General features: G+C 34.8%; 1 protein-coding gene across 1 annotated transcript in view; it reads right to left on the bottom strand.

The window, feature by feature from the left end:
* The window catches only part of CWC27 (CWC27 spliceosome associated protein homolog), a 252212-nt gene that overhangs the window by 23918 nt on the left and 207743 nt on the right, over positions 1 to 20551 (bottom strand). The window contains exons 12-13 of the mRNA XM_008059226.2: positions 8987 to 9096; positions 5091 to 5194 (exon numbers count right to left, since the gene is read on the bottom strand). Of these exons, the coding sequence (XP_008057417.1) occupies positions 5091 to 5194; positions 8987 to 9096 (214 nt within the window). The remainder of the gene's footprint in view (positions 1 to 5090; positions 5195 to 8986; positions 9097 to 20551) is intronic.

The raw sequence follows: 20551 nt of genomic DNA, 5'->3' as shown, positions 1-20551 counted from the left end.
GGACCATAATGAAAATATTCATTTGTGGTCTTTGCACCCTTCTCTGAAAACATGACGAAACTATATACAAATTAGAGTATGTGTTATATATAAATACAATCTTTGCTAGCCTGAGCAATGAGACAAAGTTATGTTCTTTAACGGAAACTTAGAATAAGTCTGCCTGGGTCTAAAAGTCAATAACTTTTTTTTTTTTTACATCTGCATTATTAAAATTTCACTGGATACTCAGACAGCGGGTACTTGTTGCTTCTGCACTATGGTAACTCCAGAGGAAGGCTTCAAAACTTCTTTGAGCCAAAACTTGCTTCTCAGAATGTCAATGTCTAGCACAAGCCATCTGATTGATGGATAAAACTGATTTTTAAGATGAGCCAAGGTTTAGTAATACAACTGAGAGGAAAAAAGAAAGAAAGAAAGAAAGAAATCCAAATCCAGAAGTTTTCATCCCTGAGGTTATCTTAGAAGGAGACTTTTTCAGAACCAAGAACAAGATTACTTGGGGATGAGGCTCCTGAGAAGAGAAGCTATGTTGAAATTTGTACAGTTTTATTAAAAACAGAAGCAAACCAGACTGCATGTGCATATTTTAAAAAATTAATAGGGGCAAAACATTTCTTCTAAAATGTTATCCTTTTCCACTAAGTACTGCAGAGAACTTTAATTAATTATTGAGATTCTAATAGCCCTAAAGACAAGTCTTAAATGATATTTACTTGGGGATATACATTGGAGTGACATTTTTGGGAGAACCATTTGAAAATATTTAGCAGAAGTCTAACATGCACACTCACTGAATGAACAATTTCAGGTTTAGAAATTGATCCTGAGAAAATGGGCAATGCCACAGATACAAGGATGTCCATTACAGCATTGTTTATAATAATAACAACTGAAAGAGCCTAAATACCCACCAACAAGTAAATTCATGGTCATCATATAGAGGAATACTACAAGGCCATAATACAAATATAAAAATTATATCATAAAATTGTGTATGACAAGGAGAAGTAGTTATTATTTATTGCTGAGGAGCAAACAGCAAGTTATAAAACTGTAGTGCTATATAATTTAATTTCTGCTTAAAATATATGCATAAAAATACTTAGAAGGGTAAAGTTAATATGTATAAACATAAACTTTTACATATTTAGTATAACTAGCATAAGTGTATAAGTTAATATGTGTACACTAATTGTATTCATCATTGAGTTAGAGATCATAGGTAATTTTTATTTACCTCTTTTGAGGGGGGTCTACATTCTGACTTTTCTACAACAAACATTTTTAATTATACAATAATCATTAAAATATTTACTCGAGGCACCCATGTAATTGTTAGTGCTTTTCAAATTTTTATAATACCGAATACTGTGTGTACTATGGAGGAAAGTGGTGGAGGGAAAAGAAAGAGGAAAGACAGACCATTATAAAGTTTGTTAGTTTATCATATACATATCTGTTGTAAAGTTTCAAGTTAATCTGGAAAAAAGTACCCAATGAAACAGTAGTGAACAGTTAATGTTCATAAGATGAAAGTCTATTCTCATAGATTTAATTTTTCTCCACTCCTTGGAAATGCCGGTTCTGTGTAAGGAGCAGGTGGCTTTCTTTTTTTTAGTCTCTCTGCTGCCTTGTCAGCTACAGCTCTCTCAAAAGTTTTCTGGGAGCTAACCAAGCTTTATCTAACCAAACCCAAACTGGCATATGGACTTCATCCGTACAGTCATATGAATCCTTTGGCTGATGTCTCCTGCCATGTGTCTAATCGGCTTTATAAAATCCGTGCTTGAAGGAGGGCTCTACAGCTGTATGAGTCTGTGATGCTGTGGGATTAAGGCAAAGACACTGCTACACTGGAATCTGGTACCATCACTGCCACCAAATATTGGCAGTATATATCTGAACAAAGGAAGAATCCTAGTAATTCTGACTGAAAAATTTCTATCATGCATTTTCGCTTAGATCTACCAATAACACTTCTTTAAGTGCCTTGTTAGACAGTGAAATCTGGGAATAATTATCAAACACCATACGCACTGTTTATAATAGAATCATATTTCTTTTCCTTCTCTCCCCCTCCCACTCTTTTTTTTTTTTGCATAAAAAAGTAGAATGCTGCTGAATGGTACCCAAATGTCTGCTGTATACCATGCCAATACAGCAGCTCAGCCAAAAATGCAAAAAGAATAGTTTGCCAAGTAAAAGAAAACATAACAAATTGGTAATGGTTTCTATCTTGACAGAAAATGAAAATGATCCCTCAATGTGTGGCCACTCATGTGGACACATAAAAATGTCTTAGAAGCAATCATTTTACCTCAGATAACAGACCCTGACAGTGTAGTACAGCGTACTGGCTGACTTTCACTTCTTAGAAAAGCGGCAACTGTGACCTACAAAATAGTCTGGGAACCATGTAATTTATGCATAACACACATGCACATGCCATGCATTCATAATATTTGCTATAAATCATTTTGAATACTTCTTTTCTGGGTAGAATATACTTTATGAGAGAGGATCTAAATCACCAGAGACTTGATAAAGCTAAACTGGTTTGTCTATGAACAGAAATGATGCTGCTTATAGGTTACAACATTTCAATGGTCTATATTACAATAAAAAAGGCATTACATAAGAGCCCTATGTACTCTGTATGATTCTGCATAGTTTCTTGAACACTAAAGATATTTTTCTTAGATGTTAGATCAAACAAATACAAAAAAATTCTGGAGGTGCATAGTGTACAGCTCTTATTTTCTGCTTAGGAGACTGCAGTTGAAAGCAGAAATGAACCATCTGAAGACCTGCTAATGGTTCCTTTAACTTATTCCCTCCTTATTCAACACTTACTTTTTTCTCCAAATGGAGAATTAGTCAATATCATTGACCAGTGATTGTCTTCCCCCTTGTCTGATGAAGGTTTCCCATCTGTTTAGCTTTCCAGTGAGAATGTTAGACAGAAAATTGATTGTATAATCAAATCACATCAAAACTAAGAATGACACTTTTAAAAACACATCAATGGTATGTGAAGTTAATGAGGAATTCAAAATGAGAGAATACTGAATCAAGGGGCTAGGAAGAACCTTGAGAAGTTAAATGGTCTTGCCAAGCCGAAAGTAAATTTGAATCCTGTGGGTTATGCGTTTCAAATGAAACTTCTGGGGTTTGAATTTGTTGGTGACTTTCCTGTTCAATAAAAAAGGACTTAAATGGCTTATAAAAAGGTTAAAAAAACTTATTGGGCATCAAACTACTCTTACAAAACACCATCTTGATGAGTTAAGTGTAAATGAATCAGAAACACATGGGTCATATTTCCTTTAAAAATGCATATGGATTCAAAAATAAGGGGAAGAGGACTTGGCAAAACATTTTTGTGTGGTGGCTGAACCCAAAACATTTGCAAGATATTTTGAGACATTCAAGGAATCCGAAATAAAACTAAACCTGTCCAGTCACATAAAAACCAGAAAGTTCTTCTGTGCAATGTGCATTTATCTCTATGGTTCAATCAACACTCACTGAGCCTTCACTTGGCACAGAACTATGGGAGGAGCCAGCTTCTGCCTTCAAACAACTTCGAATTTAAGTATAAACAAATATATATAAGTAATAGAAACCTATTAAAGTAGACCTAGGATTTTATAAAACTTGGCATCATAACCCACATCACATGAAAAGTACACATTTTTTAAAAAGTATAAATTAATTGAGAAGTGCTTTCAGGGTCCCGGGTTAGGTAGGAATTATTTCATGCAAATCATCATCCTTTCAGCATTTTGATTAAAGTTATATACAGTTGCAGTGTCTTACGTGTTTAAATGTTTTCTTAATAAGTGTTTTTATGTCTTTTTAGAGGTGTGTCCCAGCCCTTCTTCCTCTACCCTCCAGATTTGTGAGTGCTCCACAAATCTTACTGACAGGTTTCCTGGAGATGGGAGTGTTGAACAGAGTTTTGAAATAGGGGAGATGCTGTTTGGCAGGGAGAACTGAGGCCATGATTCTGGGTTGGGGTAATGGCACATGTGACAGTTCAGAGGCTCCAGAGGGTGAGTCATGTGTGGGGGGTGATGCATGGGTTTGCTTGCAGCAGTGCGACTGAGCCAGGGTGCAGTGGGAGGGGAAGGCAGTTAGGTGTGGGGAGGCCTAAGAACTGCATGTGAAGTCAACTTGAGGACAGGGGGGTGTGAGAAAGGGAAACACAAGCCTATTCTTTCTGTTTTCCCTGCCACTATGAAATAAAGTTCGAAGCAAAGGACATGTACATGTAATTAATTTCTTTATTTTTTGAGTTGGAGTCTCGCTCTGTCGCCCAGACTGGAGTGCAGTGGCCGCTCCCGGCCACTGCAGTCTCGACTTGCTGGGCTCCGGCGATCCTTTCGCCTCAGCCTTCCGAGTAGCCAGAATTACAGGCATGCGCTACCACGCCCGGCTGATTTTTTGATTTATTGTAGAGATGAGGTTTTGCCAAGTTGCCCAGGCGGGTCTTGAACCCTCAGGCTCAGGCAATCCACTCACCTCAGCCTCCCAAAGTGTGGGATTACAGGCTGAGCCACTGATCCCGGCTAATTTCTTTATTTCTTATCAGTATTTTAGAAAGCTGAAAAATATTCAAAGATAAAAAGAAAATTAGCTATATACATATTGCTAGGGTCCTCTAGAGCATACATTTGAAGAGGAAGTTAGTAGGACTATAAAATGGATTACTGAGTTCTCAAATGTTTGTGAGAAAGTGTAAAAAAGTATTGATTTGTTATCTTTTAAGGTTGTTTTCTAATTGTTTAGTATGAGTCATATCTTTTTCACAATATTAAAGATTACTTAGAGCAGGGATAGTGTCGTATATTTCTTGTGCATTTTTCACTGACTAGCATGATACTGGGACCACACCAAGCACTCAATAAATGCTTGTTTATGGAATGGTTTTTCTATTGAACTGAAATGAAGTAAAAGGGTGCTGAGTCCTATAGTGATGACAGGAAAGTCTGAAAAAAAAGGACGATATAGTGGAAATGTCCCCATAGTGTCCTTGCCCTGAGTCTACTTACTCAGGGTTAACAGAAAGAAACCAAAGCCCTTACCAGCCTTCATCATCTTCCACTTCTGTTTCAGAAATGTCGTTCTCAGGAGTTTCAGCAATTGCTTGAGTGAGTTTAGATTTAAACTGGTTCAGCAGTTCGAGGGTCTGAAATAACAATTAGACTACTAAGTTTTCTGATACTGATAAATTTTATTTTAAAAGAGACACGTAAGTTTGGTAGAAAAGAAAATATCCTAGTTGGATGTAAAACACTTAGATAAATGTTTGATTTTGAAGGAAAATAACAAAATTGCCTTCAGGTTGCAACAGTTATATGAACAAACCTTGACGTTTTCCTGTTTGAATTTGCATTGACATTTTCCCTCAAAGATAGGTGACCATTTTGTGATTTGGGGAGTGTACCTTTGCTCTGTAGAAGACGCTTCAGTTTTTAAAAATGCATTCTCATTAATAGTTAGGTTTTTAATGTTCATAAAACAGGGAGATGACTCACTAAGATATGTGGAATAAAAAACAAAATAACCAATAGTAGTTTTCATTTAACAAATTTCCAAAAACTAAAAAAATAAATATTGGGAAAGTGGAATAAATAAACACATGAACTGTTGGATGATGAGTAAATTGAAATAATATCTTTAGAGAGCTGTTCATGTGTATCAGAAACTTTAAGATGGTCATTCTGTCTTATTCAGTAATTCCAATCCTAGGACTGTATTCTAGAAAAGAAACCCGAAACACAGAGACTGGCTTATGCATAAGATGTGCACTGCAGAAAAATTCATACAAATTGAAAATAGAAACATGTTAAATGTCTATCAATAAGAAACTCAATAAATTTGGTAAAAAGCAATGAATGTACTATTACACTGTTACTAAAAATTATTCAGATATATTCATGAAGCACTATATTCTACTGTTAAGCAAAAGAATGATACAAATATTATGGTGAGTATATTTTTCTAAAAAGGTGGGGGGCATTACTCTAAATTCTTGTTTGGCTCCTATGTTCTCTGTGGGCAAGAAGCAGCAACAAGCTTCAATTTTTCAAGAAGTTACAATTTTGTAATCACATTGTCTCTTGGCTATACATTAACAGTCAACTCTAGAATTTGAGCAGAGAACACAAGCTAAAAGTTTTTCTAGTCTACAGTTTTAAGGAGTACATCATAGTGAAATAGGATAAAGCACTACCTGTCTGAAAAATCAAGGACCTAGTCAAAATTTTGCTATGTTGAATTCAATACTAAAATCATCACATTTCAGTAAAAGATGTTTGATAGTTCAACATGTGAAAAACAGGTATATTAAGGAGTATCACTAAATTCCGAAGTGTCAGAATTTATTTAGAGACTATCATTAACATCACAGTTCAAAAAAAATTAAGTAGATTTGGGCAGTTTAGAACCTAAGTTCAATAAAGACAAGTGGTACAAATACAACTGCAAGAAAAAAGGTTGCTGTAAAAATATTGGAAAACAGAGAAGCAAAACAAAATAACTACGATCCCACCACTCAATAACCATTGTTAACATTTTGGTATATATTCTGAGGCTCTGTGTGTGTGTGTGTGTGTGTGTGTGTGTGTGTGTGTGTGTGTGTTTATACATCTATACCTACACTGTATGAATACATATCTCCAGACACATATCTCTGTGTCTATTTAACTTACCTATAACTTAAAAGTAAACTGAATCAATTTTAATGATGAACTTTTGCACACTCGGAAATGAATTTTCTGAGGGCAAACACAAAAAATGAAAACAAAAAAGACTTCTTAGTGGAATAAAATTTTACAACTTCTTAGAAAATTATACTAGACCTGGATCTTTCTCCTTTAGTTAAAAATGACAAGGCGGTTTGTTCTTAGAGCCAATTAACACTCTACTGGCTCAAAGAGGGAGAGCTGCGGCAAACAAAAAACATCCTCTTGATCTTTAACTTCTATATTCAAGATGAGACTTTCTCTAGCTGCATTCTAAAGGCAAGAGAAGACATTGAGCAGGGAAAAAAAAGTCACACAAAAAGCAACAAGGTACATCACAGGGTGAAGAAGATAGGAACTGCACGGAGGCATTTCTGTCTGGCATCTGCAAGGGAATAACTCGGTCTTCGGCTTTTGCTAAAGGAATGAATGACCAACTGTTTGCTACACAGTGAGGACTTCAGCACAGTGAGAACCTTCCTAGCTTGAGGAAGCTATTCTGAATGGGCCGAGCCTTGGCAGGCTGTTCGTGCATATCTACATATAAGAGTCTCCCAGCTGGTCTCCATGCCTCCAGTTCAGCCCTGCCTCTAGTCGTCTCTCCACACTGCAGCCCAGTTGGAGGAATCTTCCCAACATGCAAATGAAACCATGTTCCCCATTGCCCTCAGGGCAGATCAAAACTCCTTAACATGGCTCAAAAATGCCTCGCATCAACTGACTTCTATTTACCTCCTTAGCCTCATCTTTCTCCTTCTCTTAGATTACATTAGAGTCATATTTAACATCTTTCAGTTCTCTGCAAAGAGGTCAAAGACTCTCATGTGTGTACAGTTCCTATTGTCTAGGCACACTCTGCTTTTACCTGGCTATCTCCTATTCAACCTCAGTGGACAAACCGTTTTCTCAGGAAGCCCTTCCCAGATTCATGTTAGCTCCTACTGTTACACAGTTACATAGTTTCCTTTACCTATCCATTTGTAACAGTCACTCCCTTTCATTGGTCTCTTTATTGATTCCTGTTTAGCTCTTTTCCTTGATAGATCAGAGTGAGGATGTGTCCAAGTGTTGGCCACTAAATACAGTAATCAGTACATGGTTAAGTTCTTAATAATTATTTACTATGAGAGGAAAAAATGCATAAATGAGAGTGATCCTTAACATCTTTGGGAGTATATTCATAATTGCTATTTAGAGACATTGTGAATCCATAAAAACAAGTTAATAATGTACTTTTTCTAAATTTCATTTGATGTTATTTCTTTTGAAAATTGCATATAAGTTAATTTTTTATAATTAAAATTTCCTATTCCTGATTTCTTCTTGAATTTTCCCTATGATTAGTTTCACACTAAGCTATGATGCATGATCCTTCCCTACCAGTAATTAGGTGTCATTTGTAATGCAATTTTTCATTAGATTAATTTATTTAATTAGGGTTGGGCTTTTTAATTTACTTTTATTTTGCCTGTTATATTTATACACTGCAATGGTATGTCCGTGTGTGTGTGTGTGTACATGCAAGCATATGCACATACACACACACTCACATATATAAGGCCGCACCCAAAATAAAAATGATTTCAGTCTGCCCTCTAGCTTTTCAACATGAAGGCCTGCTGAAGAGATTTGTTTTATCAAGTGCCATGTACTGCATGGCATACATAGCTCCCAAATTTTTAAGCTAGCTAGCTTCCTATGCCTTTTCATTCTTAATTTCTGACTCTTTCCTCATTACTACCTAAAGATTCAGAAATTACTTGCAATAAACAAAGTTTTATTACAAAAGTAATCAACTAGTAGACCAAATGCCTTATTTCTGGGCAGTGTATGATTGTCACTGTATGGGCTGCTGGGTTGAAGAGATCCTCTTGCCATTTATAATCACTACTTCTCCATTTTGCAATATTTATTTAGACAGAGGTTCTACCCGAGTTTCTGAGGATATGTGGCTTTGTAAGGTTTCTGTGATTGGCATGGGAGTACCAGGTTGAAACTTGAAAGTTTCAGGCCTTTTCACATACAATGTTTGGACAGAACTCCAGGAATTTGGACCTTTACATGAGTGGCCAAGATCCTTGGTATTCCACCCTATTAGTATATCCTTTTTCATTTTTAAGTAGTAGTACTTATCCATTTCTTAAATATATAATTAAATTAGGCTCCATACAGCAACACTTGAAAACAATAAAAAGTCAATGAATTATGCATGGATTTTTGGTTTTTGGAGTTACCTGGTCTTCCCGGGAAGTTCCCTTCTTTGGCTGTTGCTTCCTCAAAGCTTCATATTTTTGCTTTTCTTTTCTGTATTCTGCAACAGCACCATCTGGAGTGGCTTCTTCCTCTGAAGAATAGTAGAATATTCTTAGAATAAGTAGTAAAAAAACCTCTGTGGATTCATAGTAATATATATATGCTCATGTCACTGAAGAGGAGATCAGGATATCAGGTTGGTTTTCCTCCAATTAATTTCAAAATAAAGCCAATAAGATCCACCAACTCCACAACTATTTCCTAAATTAGAAAGTGACTGATGTTAATTCATCAGCTAATTTAATAAACATCTTTATTGTACACTGCATTATTGTAATTGTTTTTTGCTTGTACTTATTTAAGTTGACTATAAAATTACCAATCTCACTTTTAAAATAATTAAGACTTTCCTAAAATTCAGCAATACAATTTTATCCTGTTTCCTTGCCTTATAAGATATAATCTTTCAAATACTGATTGATATTTCAATTACATGACACTTTTGTTCCCCAGTTATAACAACAACAAGAAACTTCAATTTGATGGCATCATAGAAAATAAATATAGTTAACAATTCATGATAGTTACTAAAAGTAATAAAAATAATTTTTACTAAATTATAAATTAGAAAACAATTCTATGGGTTTGATCCTGCAGTAATTCCAGGAGAAGATTACTTAACCTCTGGGTTCATAAAACAAACAAACCTCTGCCTCAAAACAAACAAACAAACAAAACCCACAAGTACTAACATTTTACTGTACCTTACATGTATAAATATTAATGAAAATTTATGTCTAAAAAACCCCAACAGTTTCTCTCTTCTTGTCTTTGACTAGTAGACAAATGATCAGCTAGATGTAATCAAGAATGCCAGTAATCTTTCTACTCAAGGCTTAGTTTATTTGCCTCTTTGTTGCAGAGATTTTCTAATTAAAAATAAAAAAAAGTGGGCTGGGCATGGTAGCTCATACCTGTAATCCTAGCATCTTGAGAGGCCAAGACAGAAGAATCATTTGAGGCCAGGAGTTTAAGACCAGCCTGGACAACACAGTGAGACCTCATCGCTAAAAAAGTTAAAAAAAAAATTGGCCGGACACGGTGGTGCACACCTGTAGCCCCAGCTACTCAGGAGGCGGAGATGGGAGGATTGCTTGAGCCCAGGAGTTTGAGGCTGCAGTGAGCGATGATCACACCGCTGCATTCCAGCTTGGGTGACAAAGTGAGATCCTATCTCAAAACAGAATAAAAACAAACAAACAAAAAAAATAGGAGCTAAGAAATAAGTTGTCTTTTTGTAATTACCTAATAAATATGACTGTGGTGAAACTTAAAAGGAATAAGTTTTATAAACAACCTTATGTGGACTCTTTTAAAGTATATCTAGCCCTGCTTTCAAGATTGACAGTTAAATGCTAGAAACTGAGCACATTAATAAAAAAGAAACTATTAAATATGGAAATAATATCTGAGGCATATATGCTTTGTAAACACTAGTGAAAAGAGTTTGTTATTATATATGAAGTGATTCCTGTAAGAGGTTTAAAAATTACTTTCAAAGTTTTCTACTGATTTACATGTTTAGGTACTTCTCTTCTTATCCTGAAAGAGTTGCAGTCTCATCATCCTTGAATGAAGATCAGCCACTTTAAGATGACATGTGATTCCTACATGAGGCAGCTGATGCTTTCCTTTCCAGTCTCATTTCTCATCATTCCTTTGCCACACCCACCTTTGAGTGCTTTCATTTGCTTTAGAACTATTGCTCTCTGAACTCAGCCTGCTCTCTTGCATATGCCTTTGCATATGCTGTTCCTTCCTTTAGGAATACTAAAAACACTCCAAGTCTTTAATTTCCCAGTTAATTCTCTTTGCTTATTTCTGCTTATCGCGTAGGTCTCAGCTGGGTCGGCACTTCCTTTAGAAAGTCTTTTCTGATCCATTCTTGAAGTCTGGTTTGGATGTCTCTCCTCTGAGCTCCCAGAGCACTCTTCAGCATTTATCATACTTTATGGTAATTTCCAGTTTACTTTTTTAAAACACTCATTAGATATTAAGCTCTGAGACCTTTTCCCCAGCACTTAAGACAGTGCTTGAAGTGTTAGAAGCAGTAAGATAGTCAAATAAATGAATGAAGCAATATTGAAACGGAGGAAAGGGAAAGAAGAAGGTAGCAGGCCATTTTTGGCCTCCCAGCCTCACATAGTTAAAAGTCAGTATTTGCCATGCACCTAGAATTTCCTGCTCCATCACATTTAGGGAGTCAATGATAATTCTCTTCTGCTATTTTCTATGGCAGAATATCATAAAATCCTAATGAGTATTCATAGACCTATTTCATGTTTAAAACAAATGCAAAGGAGAAAGGACAAGTTCTCTAGATTTTCAGCTACAAAAGACTGAAAGCTTTTATTTGTGGTGAGAATTTTACAATAAATGAAAAGGCTGATACAGATGAATTCAGCTACCTCATGTGACAGGTAAATTAAGCTTACGACCTTCAAAACAGATTCAGTAGTGTTTATTTTAATGTGCTCACATGCAACTCCTTAAAGATGGTTCTGTTCAGTAAGGACTAGGCATTTGACTTTACTTTTTAGGAATCTGTAGGAAGTAGGAAAAAAAGTACCATACAGAAGCCTAAAAAAAAAATCAACTTAAATAAGTCAAAGATAGGCACATTTAAGTGTATAATAAAACAAGGAGTTATACAGCTTTGTTATCTATAGCACTAAAAGTTTTTTTTAATAACTTAGAAAAAGTAGTCTCTTCATTTAATGACAGAATTTTTAAAAATAGCTGTATTAAAGTACTTTATATATAGTAAAATTCACTAATGCGGGGAATACTATTTGATGATTTTTGGTGTTGTATACAGCATGTAATACTCACTGCAATCAAGACATAGAATATCTCCATAGCCCTAAAGTATCCAAATGTCCCTTACAGTCAATTTCCCTCCTCTGGCACCAGGTACCAGCAATCTACTTTCTGTCACTGTAGTTTTGCCATTATTAGAAACTTATACAAACGAAATCATATAGTATGTGGTCTTTCATATCTGACTTCTTTCAGTTAGCAAATATTTTTGAGATGCATTCTTGTTATTGGGAAGTCCTTTATGTAACTGAGTAGTAGTCCATGTTGGATATACTCTAATTGGTTGATTTTTTCACCAGTAAATGGGCATTTGAGTTGCTTCCAGTTTTTGGCTACCACAAATAAAGCTTCTATAAATAGTCACATACAAGTTTGTTTATGGACATATATGTTCATTTCTCTTGAGTAAATAGGAGTGGGACTGCTGGCTCATAAGTAATATACTCAATTTTATAACATACTGTCAAACTGTATGTCAAAGTGGCTGCACCATTCCTATCAGCAATGTAGAAGAGTTGGAGTTTCTCCACATCCCCAAATAAGAGCGTATGTGGTACTGTCATTTAACTTGAGCTATTCTGGAGGGTATGAAATAGTATCTTGTTACATTCTAATTACAAATGATATTCAATTTCTTATGTGGTTATTGGCCATTCACGTATCTTCTTTTGTGAACTATTTGTTCAAATCTTTTGTCCATTAAAATTTTGTCTTATTGAGTTGTAAGTTTTTAAAGATATATTTTTGATACAAGCCTTTTGTCAGATATATATTATGCAAATAGGTTCTATCTGTAAGTTACCTTTTCGTTTTTTGAATTTTAAAAATGTCTTTCAAAGATCAAAAGTTAAGTTTTGATGAATAGCTTTTAATCAGTTTTTTATTTCATATGCCACGCTTTTTTATGTCTTATCTAAAAAAAAATCTTTGCTTGCCCCAAGGTCACAAAAGTTTTTTCCCAATGTTTTCTCTTAAATGTATAAAATTTTAGTTCTTATGTTTAAGATGACATGGGATTCCTACATGAGGCAGCTGATGCTTTCCTTTCCAGTCTCATCTCTCATATGTTTTATTTCAAGTTAAATTTTGTGTATGATATAAGGTAAGGGTTGAAATTATTATTTTTTCTATACAGATATCAATTATTCCAGCATTATTTGTTTAAAAAAGGTTTTCTTTCCCTAGTGAACCATGTTTGCACCTTTCTTGCAAATCAACTGACCATATATATACATGTACTTCTGAAGACTCTCTTTTGTTCTGTTAATCTGTGCCTCTCCTTATGCCAGTAATACACTGTTGATTACTGCAGGGTTATAGTAAGCCTTGAAATTTAGTTATTGTAAGTCCTCTAACTCTGTCTTATTTTTATTTTTATTTTTTTTGAGTCGGAGTCTCACTCTAGTTGCACATGCTGGAGTGCAGGAGAATACTCACAGCCACCACAGCCTCTGCCTATTGGGCTCAAGTGATCCTTCCACTTCAGTCTTCCAAGTAGCTGAAACCACAGGGATGCACCACCATACCTGGCTGATTTTTCTGATTTATCTTCATGTTGCTCAGGCTGGTCTCAAACCCCTGAGCTCAGGCAGTCCTATCACCTCCACCTCCCAAAGTGCTGGGATTACAGGAGTGAGCCACTCACTTGGCTTCTTTGTCTTATTTTTGAAATCTGATTTGCTGATTTTTGTTTTTTTGCTTTTCCATATAAATTTTAAAATCAACTTCACAGTTTCTTTAAGTCTGCTAGGATCTTGACAGTGGCTGCACCGGATGTGTAAATTAATTTGAGGAGAATTACAATCTTAACAATATGGAATCTAACACAATTTTACTGAATTAACCTGCTATGCTGTTGAGGTCTATAATACAGTCTTCTTGGTTCCAACCATCCTACAGAGTGGTGATGCTGATTGTTGGATAGAAGTGAAGAGTAATTATTTGGAATGTTTTGAAACAAGTATAGGAAACTGTGGCTGATACCTATGACTAGCTGATATTCATTCTATAATAACATGAAATAGTAAAAATAAAGAATAAGCAGTTTTTATACAATAAAAAAACTTAGCCATCAAAATATCATGGGAATATAAAAAAGAAGATATATGGAATGCAATTTATTCTCACATTAAGACTCTCTGGACAAACAATGAACAACTCAATAACCAACCAAAACTGGATAATTGGTCAAAAATTATTCTTAAAAAACAAAAATAATTTTTTGTTATGAAAAAATTTCTACACAAATATAGAGACAATAGAATAATGAACCAATGGTAATCTTATCTAACTCAGAAGGTATTCTCAAGGCATTAAAACTAACACTCAATTAGGAACTAAAAGTTCATATATTTTCCCTGGTAGGTAGAAAAGAAATAATATGTGCCCTTAGTTTCCATTATAGAAGGTCCTAGCATGTTTAGAAGATAGACTTTGAAGAGAGACTGATTTAAATCATGGTTCCGCAATTTACTATATGAGTGACATAGGGGTGAGCTGCATCACCTTTCTGTGCCTCAGTTTCTTCAGCTGTAAAAGGGGAGTGATAATATCTACCTTACTTGCTACTGTGAGGAATAAATAATTGTCTGATGTCACAAACCCTTAACAACTCATTAACATTACATTTAGATAAAAAATGTTAAGGTACCAAAATATACACTCATACATACTGTACATTATATGTTAACACTGTTTTTTAACTTACATTTTTTAAATTTTAAAGATGTGGGGTACAATTCAGGGTTAGCTATACAAATGTTCATTATGCAGGTACCCTTGTTGATGAGATGTGTCCCCCTTACCCAGGCAGATTCCCACTACTGCCAATCCTTTTCTTATAGTATTATGATAATTGTTCAAGGTCTGCTTATATATGTTTTTCTTTGTTATGATGGACTTTGAGAAGCTTTTATGGAATATCGTACACTCTTGCACAAGTTCAGTTGTTTTTCTCTCCATCTCTTTCTCCATACAAATATATTATTTTTATATCATGGAATTTTAGGACTTTTCATCATTATTTAAATAATCTCAGATCGAATAACTAATGTAACTTTGTTTTTTCACAAGGTCTGAATCCTGTTTCCAACACTTTTTGCATTTACTTTATATTTAACTATATTCCTTTCTTAGCAAAGCTCCAGTTAAACAATTTTCAACAGATGAACTGAGAACTATACAGAATTCTAGAATGTCATCTATGCCTCAATTGCTAAATCAACTGTCATCTGCCAAAGTCTTGAACCGTAATCTTATCCTAACTGCAGCTTTTGGCTTCCCAAAGGGGAAAATGTGTAAAAGCTAGACTTTTTAACCCTCCGATAAAGGGTGAGACCATTTTGACTCCAAACATAGCTGACTGGATTTTGTAATGAAAGCTAAAGACTCAAATATTTGGCGCCTCAGGACTGAATCGGTAAATCGCAGGCTGTAGCCTATCATTACATTGCTGTAAATGTTCTCCTACTCCTTTTAATAAAGAATGCTCTAAAAAGATCTATAACTTCTTTTTCTAGTTGCAACTAGCTCTGGGTTTGACTGCTAGGATGTATTTTGGAGCTTTTAATTTTACTGTGGCTATTAATCATGTCATTCCAATTTACTTTATCTTTTTAAAGATATACTCAGTAGAGGTATAAAAAAGTTCCACCAACTACCAACTACAGGTGGATTAATAAGAGTTGAGAAACACAATTGAATTACTTAAGTCTGATGTTAGGGCAGGACAGATGGTTGGACAACAGAGATTATTTTAGGCGTTGTCTCATTAATCCGACTATTTCCAGAATACACAAATTTACCAGTGAAACATGTTACACTTTGACTTGGGCTGATTTTATCTTGTGACAATTTTCTTTCAAGCAGCTATAAAATAAAAACAAATGTTCTCTAAATAATGAACCCTCCTTATCCATCACCTGTTGTCAACAGTATTAACCAATGGGCAATCTTATTTAACTCAGAAAGTATTCTTAAGGCATTAAAACTAGCACTCAGTCAGGAACTGAAAGCTCATATATTTTGAAGGGCAATTTGGTGCTACTTTGTGTCTGCATGCTGGTATATAGAGTTTTTGATTTGATGCAACTTCAAATCATTAAAACTCCATACACTATTAAATGCTGTTTACTAAATTATTCTCTTTTGATGAAAAAAGTGACAGATCATATATTATGGAAATGGCATTTCATTCCAAAATTTTTAGATTCTCGGCTGGGCATGGTGCACCTGTAATCCTGGCTACTTGGAAGGCTGAGGTGGAAGGATTGCCGAAGCCCACCAGGTGAATGCTGGAGTGAGCGTGCCATTACACTCCAGCCTGGGTGACAGAGTGAGACTCGAACTCAAACAAAACAAAACAAAAAAATCCTTTATTTTTTACAAAAGCAATTTCCCTATTCAAATTAATATTCAAAACTGTCAGCAAATGGGATTCCTTCTCACACATTAATTTGTTACTGAATTCCACACGTTCGATTCATAAGATAAAATATTAAGATTTGGTTGACTGTATTCCAGAAATTCCAGGTGGAAAAGACTGATTAGGTAATTTATTCTACCCACCTGCTAATGCCAATGAAAAGTTTTTAAATGAAACCTACATTTGCATCAATAATTAAGAAATTAAAATTTAGCTCAGAAAGATTGATTCAATTCAGTCTACTGTACGAGGTCAGAAAAGTTGGCCATTAATATTTTTCATAGTGTAGATGTCTTACAGTTCTTTACCAAAATGGAAAACATATTATGCAAATATAGAAACTCAGTCAAAATATAGTTTGTCAATCTTTTTCTAGGAAGTCATAAATCTAAATCATCAAGGTAAGACAAGCCAAAGCAGTCATACCACCTTTTGGTGTGCCTACTGGCTGGACTTGTTCTTGGTCTTGTGCATTTAAGGATGTCTTTCCCCTCCTCATGTTTTCATTTCTAGCCAAAATGACAGAAAAACAGCTTGAGAGCAGATGTGAGGTCTGGTGATGTTTAATGATATACATCTGTGATACCAGGGTTTAGCCTAAAAAAGTTACATCTAAACTGCATAGAAGTCATACCTTAAATGCATGGTACAGCCAGCCAAATGCAATGACATCTGCTACAAAAACCCAATTATGTGAAAAATCTGGCCATCTCTTCTATTTCCTAACTTGGTATAACATATTAGTGTAAATAACTTCTATTTACAGAATGATCAACTATGAATGGTTATAGTACATTCATTTTTCTTGTTTTTATTTCTCAATTCCTTAGCTCTATATTTTCTTAGCTCTATGTTTCAGTCCACTAATTCTCTGTTCAGTTGTATCTAATCAATTTTTAAGCAATAAACTGAGTAATTTAGTTTAATAACTATATTTTTAATTTCTAGATATATATTTGACTTGTTTCCAAAACCACTCACTCTTTTTTAATAGCCTTAGTCTTTTATTATGAGTTTTATTCCTTTAAAAATCTCTTCAATGATTTTAAACACACTACGTTTTATCTTTCAGATTATTCTGGAGAATCCTTCTGCTACGTCTTCTGACCCTCATGCTATAGTGGTAATTTTTCTATGTATTTTTTAATTTGCTATTGTGAGTTTATTTCCAACTAGGGCTGCAACTCTCCATCACACTCTACAGGAACCTACAGACAGACTTTACATTTGTTTCTGCCAGACAATCAAGGGGTTCCATTGGTCCACGGCCAATTTTTTTGTGTTAATTTCTTGACTTAGGAATCCTATACCATATAGGTGGTATACATTCAGACTTTATAGCCATAACTATTAGAGGTTTCGATGATTTTTTCATGAGAGACTTTTCTTTTTTCTCCCCACCCATAGCTCTGAAAAATGAGAAGCTTCTTTGTGGCCTTCCTCACCAGGTAGACAGATTTTCTAGTTCCTACCTCCCTAACCCAAGGCCACAACTCCTGTCCAAATGTGAGATTAAAACCTCAGCTTCTAGATATTAGAGCTGGGTCCAATATCCTGCTGGGCCACTGTAGTATCAGCTTGCTCCCTTAATGTCTGGTTATGCCTTCCTTTTGTTTCTGGTACCTAGGAATTTCCTTTTCTTTCTTTTTTTTTAAACCTTCTTTTCTCTCTTTTTCTCTCTTTTAGGCTTAGTTAACTATTTAAATTGGGCTGGATCATATTTTATCCAGCATTTCTATATGTTTGTAGGAGAAGGAAGTTCTGTGTTAGCTCAGTCCACATTGTCAGAACAGGAAGTAGCACACTCATTTCTCATGTGACTCCTCTTGAATAAACAAAAATTGAATAAGCGACTGGATGATTTTAGTGACATAAAACTGGCTAATAAAATACACAAAGTTTTAAAAAATTTAGTTTCTTTAAGTACAGAGTTCTCTATATTTGACTTTTCTTATAAATGTCAATGTATACTGGAGGATGATTCATAAATAATGACACAGTATAATGACTATTCATTATTAATTAAAATTTCTGTGAAACATATGCTAAATAAATAGAAAAGAGGGATGGAATAAAAAAAGAACATTTATTAAGGATTTACTACATGCTAGCACCATGCTAAGGTGCTTTTATTATCCATGAAGAAAGTATCCATAAACGTATTTTACACATGAGGAAACAGAAAAGGACTACAGTTAGAATATGGTAAATCTGGGATGTGAGCTAAGCTCTGTATGATTCTAAAGGTCCACACTGTGTCCTACTGTCTTCAATTAAAACTTCAATTCAGAAAATAAAATTCACCAAGTATCTTCCATGTGTTTGGTACTCTAAAAGATGCTTTGAAAGAAATAAAAAACATGGCTTTTCACTCCAGAAACGAATCTAAGGGGTAAAATGAATTGAACATATACGAAGATAGTTAAGAAATCATGCCACTGATTATAATGTAAATGTCAAAATGCAGATTTGTGGGTATAATGCAAGTATACTTGGGGGATTAAAGATTATATTATGGTGTTAGAATGACATTTTAAAAATAGGTTAGCTATGTATGAGATAAAATTAGGCAATCTATATACAAAGGATTTAGGAAGGGAATTACCAAATCAATGTAACCATCGGTTTACTAGGAACACCAGTTTACTAGGGCACCAGAGCTAGAAGGTACCTTGAAGATCTTCTAACATAACTTTTCATTTTATAGGTGAAGTAGCTAAGGTCCAAGTAAGTGAAGTTACTTAGCTAGTGTCCCATTTGGGTTAGCAGCAGAGACTGGGCTGACACTTGTAAGGTGACAGACTGTAGTAAGACTGTAAATACTACACTTTTCTTCCTGTATGTTATAAAGACTGTCCCTAGTCATTTCTCTAGGAGCTGGTGAGAAACTTAATCTTGGTTCTACTTGAATCTCTTCACACTGGCTACCTAGCTACTGAACCAATGGTATCTATTCACAATTCTTATCTTATAGATAAAAGAGCTTATACTTTCAATTGTCCTAGGACCTGAGCTCAAGGAGCTATCAGCTCCAAGTAACTGCAAATTCAATCATTAAAAAAACAAAATGTATTGAGCTGGATGTGACAGCATGTACTTGTAGTCCCAGCAACTCAGGGGGATGAACAGGGAGGATCCTTGAATCCAAGAGTTCAAAGCTAGCCTGGGCAACATAAATGATTTTAACTGGCTCTGGATCTACTACTTCAACAATATTTTTGCTAAATTCTCATAATAAATGAAAACTGTTATATAAACACAGGTGATGTGGTAATGATAATGGTAAACATCATTTGAATAACAAAGGGGATAGACAGACTTTGATAGATATAGGAAAATATTCTTGCTACCAATGTCTACTTGTATTTCATCACACTTTATGGAAACTACAAAGTATGTTTTAATCAAAAATTTTCATACACAAGACCTTACATTAATTCAAGAAAAAGTATCAGACTTGAAAATAGCTAGCCTGATAGCTAACATTTCAAGAACTCACTATGTGCCAGATAATAGTAATTGAGTTACTTGTTTGATCTTCACAATTGACAATTCTATGAGGAAGACTAAATTTGGCTGATGTGAAAACTAAGGTAATAAGAAGTTAAACAATTTATCACAGGGATTATAAATCTGAGAATATAAACCCATGTAGTCTGGCTCTAATGTACAAGCTCTTAACTAGTTTGGTTATTTCTTCTTTATGCTTGAGAAAAAAGAAAATTAGAAGAAAACATTTCAGTTTGAAATAAAAAGGCATCAGGTAACAAACTGAGTATGTTGTGATGAAATAAAAATCCTACAAAAAAAAAGTCCTAAATTCTGTCAAGACCACAATATATGGCTTAATGGATAATGAGGGAATAAGAGAAGATCAAACAGTGGGTTTACTCTAATAGTTTTCATCTAGGAAGAATCTCTTAAGGCTTTTTCTTGATTTTCCTTGCTTAAACATATTTTCCCTTCATCTGAACCTTCAAAACACTTTGCTGTTCCTAAGCACACTGTATCTTAACTGCTTATTTGTATCACTCTCTAGGCAGGAACTGTGCCATTTGTGGCCTAGCATACGCCTTGTATATAGTATGTACTTAATCAATACTAGTTGAATGGACAGATACACTGATTGACCATTTTTAGGTTTTGAATTACAACAGTGTCTACAGTCACCATATTGCTTTTGCTGGATGGAAAAATTCCTTGAAGGGCTTGTAGGGCCTTAGGGCCTCTAGCATAAAAATTC

This window comes from Carlito syrichta, unplaced genomic scaffold, assembly GCF_000164805.1.
Source record: "Carlito syrichta isolate Samal-C Ts95f unplaced genomic scaffold, Tarsius_syrichta-2.0.1 Scaffold303959, whole genome shotgun sequence".
Classification (NCBI taxonomy): Eukaryota; Metazoa; Chordata; class Mammalia; order Primates; family Tarsiidae; genus Carlito; species Carlito syrichta.
The sequence above is the reverse complement of the archived record's forward strand: the minus strand, read 5'-3'. Positions and strand labels throughout refer to the sequence as shown.